The sequence below is a fragment of the Batrachochytrium dendrobatidis genome (assembly GCF_000203795.2).
Source record: "Batrachochytrium dendrobatidis JAM81 unplaced genomic scaffold BATDEscaffold_16, whole genome shotgun sequence".
NCBI lineage: Eukaryota > Fungi > Chytridiomycota > Chytridiomycetes > Rhizophydiales > Batrachochytrium > Batrachochytrium dendrobatidis.
In genome coordinates, this window is record NW_006281114.1 from 62,893 (window position 1) to 76,800 (window position 13,908).

The window sequence follows — 13,908 nt, forward strand, 5'->3', positions numbered from 1 at the left end:
AAATTCAATGTTTGGCTTGTATACTCAATGGAATAAACAACCCTGGCCATTTTATGTATAGTTTCGCATAAATATTAGTTTATTGTATGTATACTATTCAACCGCCATCATGTGAATTGCCGTGTTGAATAATGGAAAGCTTATTTTAGCCAATAGTCTATTGAACTTGCTCAATGATCAAACGTTTGCAGCTTGGATGACTTCAATTGCTTTGATATAAGCTTTTGATGATTTTCCGTATATTCGACATCGGCCTGTCTAGAGCCGTGTATCAAACAAGGAAAAGGATATTCGAGACCAGCAAGGTTCGATTGACATGAAGCTTGTCCGGATTTTTCCTCTGTCAAACTCTCAATGTCTGATATAGATCTACTTTAAATCTACATATTCCAGTAAACTGACACCCATCACTCCATGATACTGACTGTTTACATTTGACTCTTAGTAGTTCATTCTGTGTGAATACAGCTGTGATAAAACTGGTATGATTAAAAGAGCCATGAAGAGCAACAGAGCAATGCCAAGGCTTTAGTTGGTGTGAAACAGTGAAGCGGTGAGTGAGCTGATTGGACAACACTAAGCAATGAAGTCAGGGTTGCTCAACCGCAAGAGAAATATCCGTGGTTTGCAAGAGGCGGCTTAGTGTTGACCGAACATTGATGACATGAAATGAATGAATATGAATCACGTGTATTCTATATGGATTGAGCCAAACCTATTATTACAACCTTACAACAATGGCCAACTACAAGTATCAATCGGGTTTTGGAAATGACTTTGAGACTGAGGCTCTTCCTGGAGCTCTCCCTGTCGGTATGTTGGTTTCTTGTATTTGATTCCAATCGACATGATCACCAATGAATAGACTTTGAATAACCTATTTGTAGGCATGAACACCCCTCAAAAGGTTCCTTATGGTCTGTATGCTGAGCAACTGTCTGGAACTGCCTTTACTGTTCCTCGTGAGGATCAACAGCGCACGTAAGTTGTATATTATTGTGTTGTATTCTTGAGAAATGTTATAGCAGACAATCGTATAAAGTCTATCGAGCTTGTTTTGGTGGCCATGTTTTAATAGACTTTAAACCGTTATTTATTAAAAAGTGATTACTGGCTAGCCCATGTATGCTGTTTCCATTTGATAGCTGTTGCTATAAACCCATCCATCTATACAAAAGATCTGCCAGGACTCTTTTGGCGGAAAAACTCTTTGTCCTGGCATTTTAACGCCTGATGTTTATATAGATCATTAACTGATTGCATCAATATTTGCTGATCTGATTTAGTTGGCTGTATCGCATTCGTCCATCTGTCTGCCATGCTCCATTTAAGCGAATAGCCTCTGAGCAACTTGTCCGCAGCTTTTCTGTCGTTGGTGACGAGGATTCAAAGGTTGAATGCGAATCCACTCCCAATCAGCTCAGATGGTCTCCTTTCCCCTTTTCCACCGAATCAAACACTGATTTTATTCGTGGTCTACACACTGTATGTGGTGCCGGTGCTGCAGCCAGTCGATCTGGCCTTGCCATCCACGTTTATGCTGCAAATGCTGACATGAAGGATACTGCTTTTTACAACTCGGACGGCGACTTTTTAATTGGTAAGTCGACTATTTACTATACAGCCTATTTACAATGTTATTAAAACCAAATTGTCAATAGTTCCCCAGCAAGGCACTCTTGATATTCAAACCGAGCTTGGATTCATGTCTGTTGCTCCTGGGGAGATCTGCGTCATTCAGGTATAGTGGTGGCCGATTTGCCGGATCATTTTTCCGTTTATTGTTGTACATTTATTCCTAATACTTTGAACAATATAATCTTGTGAATTCAGCGTGGCATTCGCTATGCCGTTAAGCTCCCTGACGGTCCTAGCCGAGGATATGTTCTCGAGATCTTTGATCGTCACTTTGAGCTGCCTGGTCTTGGTCCAATTGGTATGTTTTTTCATGATCATTGAGTTTCCAAGATCCACCCATGCTACAACAGTCTAGTCAAACTTGTTTCTAACAACCTCATCTTTGTTTTTAAAATGATAGGAGCCAATGGTCTTGCCAACGTTCGTGACTTCCTCCACCCTGTTGCTGCATATGAGGATCGTGATGGTATTGATTTCACTATTATCAACAAGTTCCAAGGCTATCTGTTTTCCACTTCCCAAGGCCACTCTGCTTTTGACGTTGTTGCTTGGCATGGCGGCTATACTCCCTACAAGTACAATTTGGCTCGTTTCAATACCATCAATACCGTTTCGTTTGATCATCCTGATCCATCAATCTTTACTGTTCTTACCGCAAAGTCGGGTGTTCCGGGTGTTGCTTTGGCTGATTTTGTTATTTTCCCTCCCCGCTGGATGGTTGCTGAAAACACCTTCCGTCCTCCCTATTACCATCGCAATTGCATGACCGAATACATGGGTCTCATTTCTGGAGGATATGACGCAAAACAAGAAGGCTTTGTTCCCGGCGGTGCTTCACTTCACAGGTATATTATTTCGATCCAACCGTTTGATCACACCATCTTCAACTAAACTTGTATATGTTTAGCATGATGACCGCACACGGACCTGACCGTGAGACATTTGAAAAGGCCACATTAGATGATCTCAAACCAATCAAACTGCGTCCAGATGGTCTTGCATTCATGTTTGAGACGAACCAGATGCTATCAGTGACCAAGTGGGCACTGAAAAAGCTTCCTGGTACCGGCGGTGATGTTCTCCAGCCCGACTACTACAAGTGCTGGCAAGGACTAAAAAAATATTTTGATCCCAAGAACATCAATGCTGGACCTGCACCTACAAAGTCTGCTTGATAATACTATTGCATGTTGCTTGAATGTGATAATTAAACATCATTGCTTTCTATCGCATAAAAACATTTGTAAAGATTTGAAGTGTATCGAGTCTTGTTTTAGATTCCGAGTTTGACTCGTTTAGTTTACTCGACATAAATATCCTCCAAAATACGCGTTCATGTCGTCTGGTAAGAAAGCCGTTGGATTAGTTTAAGACATTTGTCTACAAGTAGCTGTTAGTAGTCTTGAGAGTTACACGATATATGTTCTTGATGGAGTGTGCTGCTTCATACAACCAGACAGTCGTGGCTTATCCACTTTAGTGGAATAGACGTCTAAACTCCACGCACAAGTCAAGCATATGATGCCTAATCAATACAACATCATTCATTCATATACCATCACAACTATAAACTAACCTAAATGGTAAATACATCAATTCTAGACCTAGAAGACTTTGAAGAGCAAATCACTGAGCTTATTCAAGGTATTCAGCAAGTACTTGACCGCGAAATTCCTTCACTCAAGGGTGAAGAACGTACCCAAAAATGCCATTATCTCAAAAACCGACTTAATCGTGCTCGTCAAGTCCATCGGTCCATTGTGGTTGAAATCCGGGGACTAAGTGGGTCAGCTTATACCGAATGGGATGGAAAAGCAAAGTCACTTGATGAAAGACTTGGCAAGCTGGGACAAGATATTGAGTGGGCTGAGACTAGTCATGGAAATGCTGAAGGAGGCCCAGTTAAAAAAAAAAGTAGGATTGGAAAATTAAACTTGACAGCTTACAGAATCGTATGAATTTTCAAACTTGGCAGCTTATTGTTTACTCTGGTTGATTGAATGGATATGTAGATATGGATGAAATGACCTCGGTCGAAATGACCAAACAAGCATTACTGATTCAAGACAAAACACAAGAATCAACTGCACGCACACAAAGAATTTTGGACGAGACAATCCAGGTACTTTATCACAAGATCTCATATCTAAAAATGCCTTGTAAACTTTCTTCTAGCACTATACCAATAGATTTAAGATCAACTACTTTAAACGACACATGCATTGAGTATAGGTTGGTGTAACTGTCCAGACCGAGTTGAAGCAGCAAGGTGAAAAAATACGCCAAGTTGATGAAGATGTAGAACGTATTGAATCTAATCTGCGGCGAGCCGATAAGCAAATGCGAGTGTTTGTCCGGTAAGGTTGATTTTAAATGAGTTGTAACTTTACACTACTCTCAACATTGCCCCGCAACCAATGAACCAAAGTATTGTGCTAATATTGGCGTGATGTCCTACTGTGACTGGTTGGTATTTATACATAGGCGGATGGGTAATGATAAAATTTTCATGTTCATGATCTTGCTCATGGTCGTTGGGATCATCATTGCAATTGTGTTTACCGTGTTAAAAAAGAAGTGTCCTACTGCGGTTCAAGGAAGTAAGTCATTTAAAACTCTAGCCAATATCTTTCAAATGCATTATTGGGTATCTAATGCAAATCTGCAATCGCTTGGTTTTTAAATGCTAGTTCTTTGCTCTGCACCAACAGCAACATCTTGATTTTCAAAAATTGTCGACATTTTCAAAAGATCCTGCTTTTTTAATAATCAATTTGCTAGTCAAAACTATAACCGGGAATACATACAGAAATGCTATCTACAAAGCATCGTTTTTAATAAATTTCAAAAATACTTTAAACGTCTTTACTCAATCATCAAATTTAATCTTTGTAGGTTTACTTGAAGCCTTTAATTTTGCTTCCATTTCCTTTGCCCGTCGCTTTGCTTCCCATGATGGGTGGAGTTGTTCGGCAGGCGCAGCAGGTTTTTCTTTTTTAGCAGTTGCCTGGTTGGAGTGGCTTTTAACTGATGGTTTGTTGGATTCAGAAACTGGTGTATTCACACTACCTTCATCATCAAACGTGATACGCGATCCTTTAAACTCGGTGATGGCAATGGTAGTTTTGCGCTTGGCTTGCCATGACGGATGCAAGGATGATAGGTCTTCCTTTTGTTTTGATGCAGCAGGTCGATCGGTTGCTGAATCACCGTTTCGTTGAGATCTATGAGCTACACCGTTGGCATGTTTGCCTTGTTTGTGTTTGACTGACAACTTGTCTTGCTCAATTTGCTTTTTGACATGCTTAGCATCACTACCATACTGTTTCTCCCATAGCCTAGTAGTTCAATTGAAAATTTAATTCAGTCAGCATATTAAGCAGATGAAATCTAATTTAAATAGCAAAGCATACAACTGTATTCCAAAAAAGTAGTCCATGAAAATGTTTGCACTTACTCTCGTCGAGCACGCTGACCCATACGATTGGATTTCCTAGTTGTCTTGACTCTGTTTCCATTATCGTCAAACTCGTTGCCTTCAAATTCATCATCAGATAGAGATACATCGCTAACTGAACCGCCTAGATTTTCTACAAACACACTTTTTAATTCACCAGCAGTGGCGATTGGAATAAAATCGGTGATCCGCTGTGCTGATGTTAGCTTGCGACGAGATGGTACAGACGCTGGGACAGAAAGTTTGATGGGCCGTTTTGATGATGACTGTAAATCTACGCTTGCTAATTTAGTTGTTGCTGAAGAAGCCGAGTTTGCAATGGCACGAAGAGTTTGGACATCTTTTTCGCTTTCTTTATCGCTATCGCTGCCAATACAATCATCTAGACTCATATGATCATCAAAATCGTCATCTTGAAAAGACTTTTCATCGCCAAAGTCACTGCTCTCCAGGCTGATGTCATGATTATTTGAAGCCACGTTTTCCAAATTTATATTGCCTTTGATAGCATTTCGTTCAGATTCAAGCGTAGCCGTTTCCTGAATCGCCTTTTGCCTCTCCTTGTTCATTGTTTCGTTTGGATTACGTATACGTTTTGCCTTGTTCATTGCATCGAGTTTCTCCTTGGAAAGCACAGTTTTATTTTTGGCCTGATTTTTGATGTATCTTTTTCCATATATCAACGCATGTAGGTCAGAAACGTACCCAGAAACTGCATTCACCATTATTTTTGACGAAGATACGCGGCGATCAGCGGGTGTCCATTCCACCTTTTTATCTGCAAGCACTTCAGAAAGATTGGGATCGAGTCCAATTATATGCTGTTTGTCTGGAAGTTGACTCTGTTCAATTCCCTCCACGATACATCGGTAAGCGATTTGATCGATGGAAGAGCATTTCAAGGCATTCAGTTGTGAATCGAGTTTTTTCGATTCTCTTGATCGGGCGAGTTTTACTGGTTCGGGCACATCATCATTGCTCCTATTGGTTCATTCAATATTGATATATTGTTGGTATATATTGATGATGGAAGCTATGATTGAGATTGAGCTGTATGTACTTACTCGGATTTGGTCTTGATAGTTCGCAGCATTTTAACCAGTTTTTGTATGGCAGCAGTTCGAGCTTTTTTTGCAGTTCTCTTGGCTTCTTTACATATATGGAACTAGTAAAAAACAATAGTAAGTTTATTCATATATTATTAAAATTCAAGATTGTTAAATCTAGTCATTAGAGCATCCTTGATTCAATAGGACATGTCCAATTGATGAATGCTGGACTCACCAGTCGTTGTTGCACTCGCAAATTCACTATATTCCAATTCGGCACTCTTCTAGAAACCTGCTGTTCAGATTGTGCTGGTTCATTTTCAGGCAACACTGCATGATGCCCTTCTGTCATCTGGTGGATTTGAACTTGTTTATAATATATTGCAAGGCAGACTAAAATTGTAATTTTTCAATTCCAAAAAAACATTTAATTTATAGTAAATGCTGTTATTAAGCGATCGACTTTGCACAATTAAACTAAAACAATACTGAATAGTTGTAAAGACTTTCAACTTTATATCGACGGCTTTTCATTAGCTTTCTGGATAAGATTCCCAATCCTCAGGATTTTGAATGAGATTGAGATTTTGACTTGTCGAGATCTTGCCAAAATCAATAAAATGACACAGACAGTAGTGCCTGTAGTTCAACGGTCGCTATTAAACCCACAGTGAGTTAGGATTCGATTCAACATCTAGTGTTATTTGATCACCACTAATACATGTATTTTGGTTTAGATTCGAAAACTATCAACTGCAACCTAATGATGTGGCTTTGGCTTATACAAAACTGGATGCTCCTCTGCATAGACTATCAGGGTTTGCTATCAACTCTACTTGCCCATACCGTTTGCTAGAATTGCATACTCGCTACAACCATTTGTTTCCTTTGTTTGATGGATCTGGCGCACTTTTCATTGACAGTGCTCGTTGGATCTGCCTTGCTCAAATGGTAATCGAAAGGTGTTGATCATTATTTCATATAGCTGTCAACTTGATATTCACATACTTTGCACTGTTTTGTATAAACCAAATTAGGATGAATCATGTCGTATTCAAGTCACCAAGCTGCAAATGTTGGCTCCACCGTTGCAAGAAAATACAACTCCTGCTGGCTTGCATTTGCCACCATCCATTGTATTTGCATCCCATGATATGATGCTAGCGTCTGATGGAATGAATACATTGGAGATATTCAAAGTTGACTCGGTGCCATGCTTTCAAATCCATAAAATAGCATCAATCGTTCTACCTCGAGAGCTTTCTACTCAGGGTATGATGATATACGAAGCAGTCGTAGCTTCAAATGGAGATTTACTTGTATGCACTCAACAAACATTCAATGTGGAAACATTGGTCAAACCCAACTCAAAATCAAGTGCTACAGAACAGCATTTATATGATACAAAAAAGCATAGATTCTTGGTTAGTCTTGTGCGTGTTCAGATACCTGTTTCGGCACATGCTTCTGACAGCAATCTCAATACAGACACCACAGTCATCGCAGACATTGTCATGTCATTACATGGTGAATCTGCTCCATACTTTGCACAGATTGAGTCAGATACGGTTTCATTGACAATTGGCGCACCAACACCGTTTGAGTCGTTGATTCATGCATCTGACACTGACGCTACGGTTCCATCCAATGGCGATGAACATAATGCTGAATCCACTCTTTCCAATTATTCATGGACTCAATCAGGCGATGAGATTACGGTAAATGTCAACCTTCCCAAGCAATTACTAGTAAAGCGTGATATTCGTGTTGTGTTCCAGCCCACCGGCGTATCTGTCAAGGCTATGCACAGTGGCCAAGTACTCTTTGCTGGCGATTTGTTTGATCATGTTCGCTCGTCTGAATGCATTTGGACGCTTGAAGGATCGCATCAGCTGGTATTGTATTTGCAAAAAACACACGCTGGAACACGATGGCCACATTTGTTTATGCATGATGATGGTGTCTTGGAGACGCTAGATGCTGCTACGCTGGAGTCATATACCAATAAGTTGGACAAGTATCATAACTCAAAACAGTTGCCCGTTTTGGGTGAGCTTAGTAGCCATAGGAACATGGAGTGTGATGATTCTAGTGATAACGGTTCACCTGCAATGCATTTCCAAACTGTCACGGAGCGACAAGAGAACATTGACTTTGAGGCACACTTGTTTTTTATTGATCGGTTTGTAGTTGATCAAGTATCATCATCGACGGTGCTTTCTCATCGATGTGGGATGCCTGGTATGGCATGGATTGGAATGCAGCTTTCGCAACCACTCGAGCGCTCTCCAGTTGTGCTTGTACAATCTGATGTCGACGCGCTTGCATTCAAGATCAAGCCTGGTTTGGAATTGGAGCATATATCGGCCCTATCTGCTCTTGCATTTGTTCAAGCTAGTAAGCAGGACAAAAAGTTGGTAACGTTGACAGGAGATATGCGATTGGCACTTGTGGTTGAGTTTAAGCAGTATGTGTATGTATACGAACGGCCAGAAGTAAAGCAAATGCATGCAAAACAACTTGTATTGAATATTGGCCAAGGTAGTCAAGGTGGAATGGTTTTGGGTATTGCACAGATTGGATCTGGACATGTAATGATTTTGACTGAGGATTCATTTGTTGGGTTTGCAGTCTAATAAACTGCGATAAAAACCAAATACATTGTATTCACGTAAAATGGAACCGTTGTACTTGCAGCAACTAGTTTGCTTGGAAACACATGGTTTTTGAATGTTTATTGTGTTTTTCTATTAGACATTACTGCTTTGATTAATAATTTATCATGTACTTTGACACATTTAATGTTCCATTTTGTGTGAATACAACTCGAGTCGAGAATTCAAGACTTTTGGTCAAATACGATTCGCTAATATTGTTTTTCTTTTATTGAACTAAACTTGGCCCAATAGGCTGCATACACCAAGTATCTTTCTACTTGTCAACTAAAAGAGCTGACACTCGACTCTATATCAGTGCTTTTATTGTGTCAACTCGGTGTGTTTGATACAACTAGTGGTTGGTACATGGACTTGAGTTATCAAAGAATATCACTACAAGAACCAATGCCATTATGCAACACAGATTTATCTTTTCATAACGAAAAAGAGTCTCTGGATGATCCTACAAGAACAGATCCAATTACTGCAGAGTTCAACTTGCCGACCGCTAGTATCTCCACAAACCCCATAACTGTTCAACAGCCATTGGATATCGCTATTGAATTAAACCCACTGAAAACTAGACTGGGTCAATCTCCATCAGATACAGTTTTATTAAACGACAATACTTTTCAAACATCTTGCACAAACACTCGAAGCCTTTCTTGTTCGACTCACGAACTGAAATCCAAGAAAAGAGTGGAAGACTTGGAGATCTTTCATGCCAATATTGAGCAAGATCGACAAGGAATAATTGGGTATCTGAACTGGCAGATGCGGCGAGATGCATGGCGGAAACAGCATACACCATATGATCCAACTCGGCCGGTCAGCACCAATTACAAAAACAACACAACATTGCAGGAAGTCGAGTCCACCCACCATGCCTCTATTTATGAGTCAATGATAAGCGGACGCAAGTTTTCTAAAGCTGTTCCAGTATCGTTTGTCATTATTATTCTTGCAAGTATAATTTGATATAAATCCGAGTCAAGTTGTGAATTCCAATCTAACAAATCGATTACTTTATGCTTTTAAATTCTGCAATTTAGATCCATGGATGGCGAAGCGATGGACTTGTACCAGCAAATTGGCCACCGCCTTTCAGTCCAGAAGCCGATAGTTCTTGATTGTTTTTGTATTCCAGTTTTTGCTCACTCACAACTCTTGATCTGTATCTCTTTAATACTCCTGTCGTAGCTATCATATTCGTACAGGGTCAAAACATATCCATATCTAGCCAACTCCCCTTTGCACCAACATAGTACATCTATTTCAATTGCTCAGATTCAACTGTTGGCATTCCATGTACATATTCATCATTCTGTAGTGGCCTGGCATCAATGTTTCTCGATATTGCTCCAATTGAATCGATTTTTTGTAATTGGATGGAAGAAGGATGAGTACCGCACAAGGTTGACCGATTTCTCGTTAGAGGGAATTATTTACTGTAAGCAGTTTGATGTTCTGAACGCTTTGAAATCAACTCTATCCAAATCCAAGGCATCTCCTACAGCCATATTCGCGTAAAACACTCGTATCTAGTAGTCACTATTTTGCTTCAAAATGAACCATGCTTAAATGTTACGTTTTTCTAATACAGTCGACCCCAGTAGCCATTCTCTATTTAAATGCAGACATCATATGATTTCAGTTCAAATTATAGCTTTAAACCATAATTTTTTGGCATAACCATATATTGTACGATCACTAGAAGATGAGTAGGATTTTTGAGAGAGTTTAAAGAGCAATGCTAATCAGTAAATTTATACTTGTTTGATGCTATCAAAATGGTTTCACAACATGAAATTGGATTGCTGAAATATAAACATTTATTCTCGTTCCTTTTGTTTTTTGGTGTAAAAGAGTCACGTGAAATGCATGATTCAAAATACAGAAATTGCAATCTTCAATATTGACAAAAAAGTTGAACGATGAAGGTTCTTGTTGTTGGCTCTGGTGGCCGTGAACATGCCATCTGCTGGGCTCTAGAAAAGTCATCCAAAGTTGAATCGATCTATGTTTCTCCAGGCAGGTTTTTATTTAGATTTTCAGTCTGATTATGTTAATTGGCGACCAGCCACTCTATACTTGGATATGCCATACAACTTCATATCTGGATATTTACTCGGTCAAGGATTGATCCTTTACATTCCATTAAACTTTCATTTGAATAAAACTGCATTTCCTTGTTTATCTTTGGATCGACTAACCACCAAGTTCTGCAATGTCCAATTTAAAAACTTTTTATACGAATTTTCGGCAAATTAGGTAATGGAGGCACTGCGTCTACATCCAAATCAATCAATGTGCCCATCAAACCTGTTGCTCCAGAATTTACTGAATTAGTTCGATTTGCCGTTGATAACCAGGTATTTTATACAGCCTATATAGTATTGTCTGGATTTGGCAATCATACCAGCTTTTAATCCACGTCAGAACCTGTATTAAACATTGTTTCTAATCAACTGCAATCATCTATGCCATGATTAAAAATATATAGATTGATCTTGTTGTTGTTGGACCTGAACAACCACTTGTTGATGGAATTCACGGTGCATTTAAAAAGGGTAAAGCTTGATAAACACTATTGAATATATTGAATACATTTACTAATGTGCATAAATTAATATCAGTTGGAATTTCCTGCTTTGGACCGTCCAAGGAAGCTGCTCAGCTTGAAGGATCTAAAGCATTCTCCAAAGTGTTTATGGATCGTCATCACATTCCCACTGCTGCATACAAGGTATTACTTTTGCCATCACACATGAAACATGATATAGCCTAACATGATTTTTGTAACTCTAAAATATATCTATTTAGACGTTTACAAAGTACGAGGAGGCTGAGGCATATCTACGTCAATACAAGGGCAAATATGTCATCAAGGTGATTTATGTAATTGGGTTTAATTCAAGTTTAAATCCAGATTGTTTCTAACGTGGTGTGCTCATTTATTTTAAATTTGCCTATAATTGTTTGCTAGGCATCTGGTCTTGCAGCAGGAAAGGGTGTTTTGATTCCCGAAACTCTCGAGGAAGGCATTACTGGTCTCAAGTCCATCATGGTTGATTCCGTATTTGGTTCTGCTGGTAGCGAGGTTGTCATTGAAGAGCGTATGGAAGGGGAGGAAGTTTCCATTCTTGCGCTATCAGATGGTTACACTGTAATTCCATTCCCAGCGGCACAAGATCACAAACGAGCCTATGATGGCGACAAAGGTCCTAATACTGGTGGTATGGGTGCATATTCTCCCACTTTAGTCTACACGTCTGATCTCGCCGCGCAGGTTAAAAGGACCATCCTTCAGCCCACCATTGATGGCATGCGTAGAGATGGTAATTACATTGCATTGATGATTTAATCTTTTGAATTTTAATAGTCATCCTTTGATTAATCCTGTATTTCAATAGGACATCCGTTTATTGGTGTTCTTTTTGTTGGTCTTATGCTGACCCCAACCGGACCCAAGGTGGTCGAGTTCAACTGTCGTTTTGGTGATCCTGAAACGGAGGTTGTTCTTCCATTGCTGGACGATCACTGCGACCTGTTTGAAATCATGATGGCATGCACACAAGGCCGCTTGGACTCTGTTCCTGTTTCCTTTAAGCGTCAATTTGCCGTCACTGTTGTTGGTGCTTCCAAGGGATATCCTGGATCTTACGAAAAGGGAAAGAAAATAGATCTTCCTGCATCTCTTGACAAAAATGTCATGATCTTTCATGCCGGAACTTTGGTTTCGAACAATCAGCTGGTGAGTTCTGGCGGCCGTGTTCTTGCAGTCACTGCCGTCACAGACTCTTTATCCAGTGCACTTGAGAGCGCTTACAAAGTCATTTCTCAAATCAAACTAGATGGAATGGAGTACCGTACGGATATTGGTCATCGTGCGTTAGCTTTACTTCAATCGCGCACACGTACAGGTGCTACTTATGCCGATGCTGGTGTGAGCATTGATGCTGGCAACCTTCTTGTTGAAAAAATCAAGCCATTTGTCAAAGCAACTCGTCGTCCAGGCGCTGATGCAGACCTCGGTGGATTTGGCGGTATTTTTGATCTTAAAGCAGCTGGATACAGAGATCCAGTGCTTGTTTCTGGTACAGACGGTGTTGGAACCAAGCTTAAAATTGCTCAAGCTGTTCGCAAGCACGACACCATTGGTATTGATCTTGTTGCCATGAGTGTCAATGACGTGATTGTTCAAGGTGCCGAACCTCTATTTTTCCTTGATTACTATGCAAGCAGCAAGCTTGAAATTGAGGTTGCCAAAGACGTTGTTGCTGGCATTGCCAAGGGATGTTTAGATTCTGGATGTGCTCTTGTTGGTGGTGAAACTGCTGAAATGCCAGGCATCTATCAACACGGCGAATATGATCTTGCCGGGTTTGTTGTGGGTGCAGTGGATCGTGATCAGGTTCTCCCTAAACTCGATCAAATTATTCCAGGAGATGTTTTACTTGGACTGCCTTCTTCCGGAGTGCACTCCAACGGCTTTTCGCTTGTGCGTCACGTCGTTGGCATGGCTGGTATGGATTATGACTCTTTGTGCCCATTCACTACCCCAAATCCTGGCCAAACCCTTGGAGAAGCCCTCTTGACGCCAACACGTCTTTATGTCAAGCAACTTCTTCCTGTTATTCGTAAAAACCTTGTTAAATCCATGTCTCATATCACGGGCGGTGGTTTTATCGACAATGTGCCTCGTACTCTTCCAGATCATGTTGGTGTAGTGATTGATGCCAATGCATGGCCTCTTTTGCCTGTTTTCAAGTGGATTAAATCTGCAGGAGGAATTGCCAATCTTGAGCTTGCGCGCACTTTTAACTGTGGCATCGGCATGGTTTTAGTGGTTGCTGGTGAGCATGTTGAACAGGTGAAACAGATTTTGATTGAGCATGGCGAAACAGTATACGAAATTGGTCGTGTAGTGGATCGTAAAGAGAATGAGGATGGTGCACATGTTAAGATGTTGAATATGGAGACTGCATGGAGCTAGGCTGTGAATTCATATATTACTTTTATCTAGATTTGATTCAATCGTTTCTATTTAGTTTTTAAAGATAAAATTTATTTGTAAAGCTTCAGTTTTATTTTTTGGTGTTAGTTT

General features: G+C 40.1%; 5 protein-coding genes across 5 annotated transcripts; 4 read left to right on the forward strand and 1 right to left on the reverse strand.

Annotated features, from left to right (window-relative positions):
* Positions 1-737: 737 nt before the first annotated feature.
* BATDEDRAFT_20910 (uncharacterized protein) lies at positions 738-2,892 on the forward strand (the record flags this gene model as incomplete). Its single annotated transcript, XM_006682302.1, has 7 exons — positions 738-813; positions 888-981; positions 1,287-1,600; positions 1,662-1,741; positions 1,834-1,936; positions 2,039-2,483; positions 2,546-2,892. 7 exons carry the CDS (start codon positions 738-740, stop codon positions 2,811-2,813), a joined length of 1,380 nt encoding a protein of 459 aa, XP_006682365.1. The 3' UTR covers positions 2,814-2,892.
* A 67-nt stretch (positions 2,893-2,959) lies between these two features.
* On the forward strand, positions 2,960-4,488 carry BATDEDRAFT_92109 (uncharacterized protein). Its single transcript, XM_006682409.1, has 6 exons — positions 2,960-2,983; positions 3,241-3,552; positions 3,651-3,760; positions 3,871-3,995; positions 4,123-4,238; positions 4,329-4,488. Exons 1-6 carry the CDS (start codon positions 2,974-2,976, stop codon positions 4,358-4,360), a joined length of 705 nt encoding a protein of 234 aa, XP_006682472.1. The 5' UTR covers positions 2,960-2,973; the 3' UTR covers positions 4,361-4,488.
* A 19-nt stretch (positions 4,489-4,507) lies between these two features.
* On the reverse strand, positions 4,508-6,496 carry BATDEDRAFT_27995 (uncharacterized protein; the record flags this gene model as incomplete). Its single annotated transcript, XM_006682321.1, has 4 exons — positions 4,508-4,976; positions 5,096-6,076; positions 6,160-6,260; positions 6,380-6,496. 4 exons carry the CDS (start codon positions 6,494-6,496, stop codon positions 4,508-4,510), a joined length of 1,668 nt encoding a protein of 555 aa, XP_006682384.1.
* Positions 6,497-6,764: 268 nt separating this feature from the next.
* Positions 6,765-8,817, forward strand: BATDEDRAFT_92110 (uncharacterized protein; the record flags this gene model as incomplete). Its single annotated transcript, XM_006682410.1, has 3 exons — positions 6,765-6,814; positions 6,882-7,095; positions 7,182-8,817. The coding sequence occupies 3 exons, from the start codon at positions 6,765-6,767 to the stop codon at positions 8,778-8,780; spliced, it is 1,863 nt and encodes a 620-aa protein (XP_006682473.1). The 3' UTR covers positions 8,781-8,817.
* A 1,916-nt stretch (positions 8,818-10,733) lies between these two features.
* BATDEDRAFT_17938 (bifunctional aminoimidazole ribotide synthase/glycinamide ribotide synthase) lies at positions 10,734-13,884 on the forward strand (the record flags this gene model as incomplete). Its single annotated transcript, XM_006682298.1, has 7 exons — positions 10,734-10,832; positions 11,073-11,173; positions 11,305-11,371; positions 11,438-11,547; positions 11,625-11,690; positions 11,788-12,139; positions 12,215-13,884. The coding sequence occupies 7 exons, from the start codon at positions 10,736-10,738 to the stop codon at positions 13,795-13,797; spliced, it is 2,376 nt and encodes a 791-aa protein (XP_006682361.1). The 3' UTR covers positions 13,798-13,884.
* Between the last annotated feature and the right edge of the window lie 24 nt (positions 13,885-13,908).

Excerpts from the sequence above, each read along its gene's own strand:
- BATDEDRAFT_92109 (XM_006682409.1), top strand. Across the intron at positions 3,996-4,122 it reads CAAATGCGAGTGTTTGTCCG|GCGGATGGGTAATGATAAAA; the intron begins GTAAGGTTGATT and ends ATTTATACATAG. Across the intron at positions 4,239-4,328 it reads TCCTACTGCGGTTCAAGGAA|TTCTTTGCTCTGCACCAACA; the intron begins GTAAGTCATTTA and ends TTTAAATGCTAG.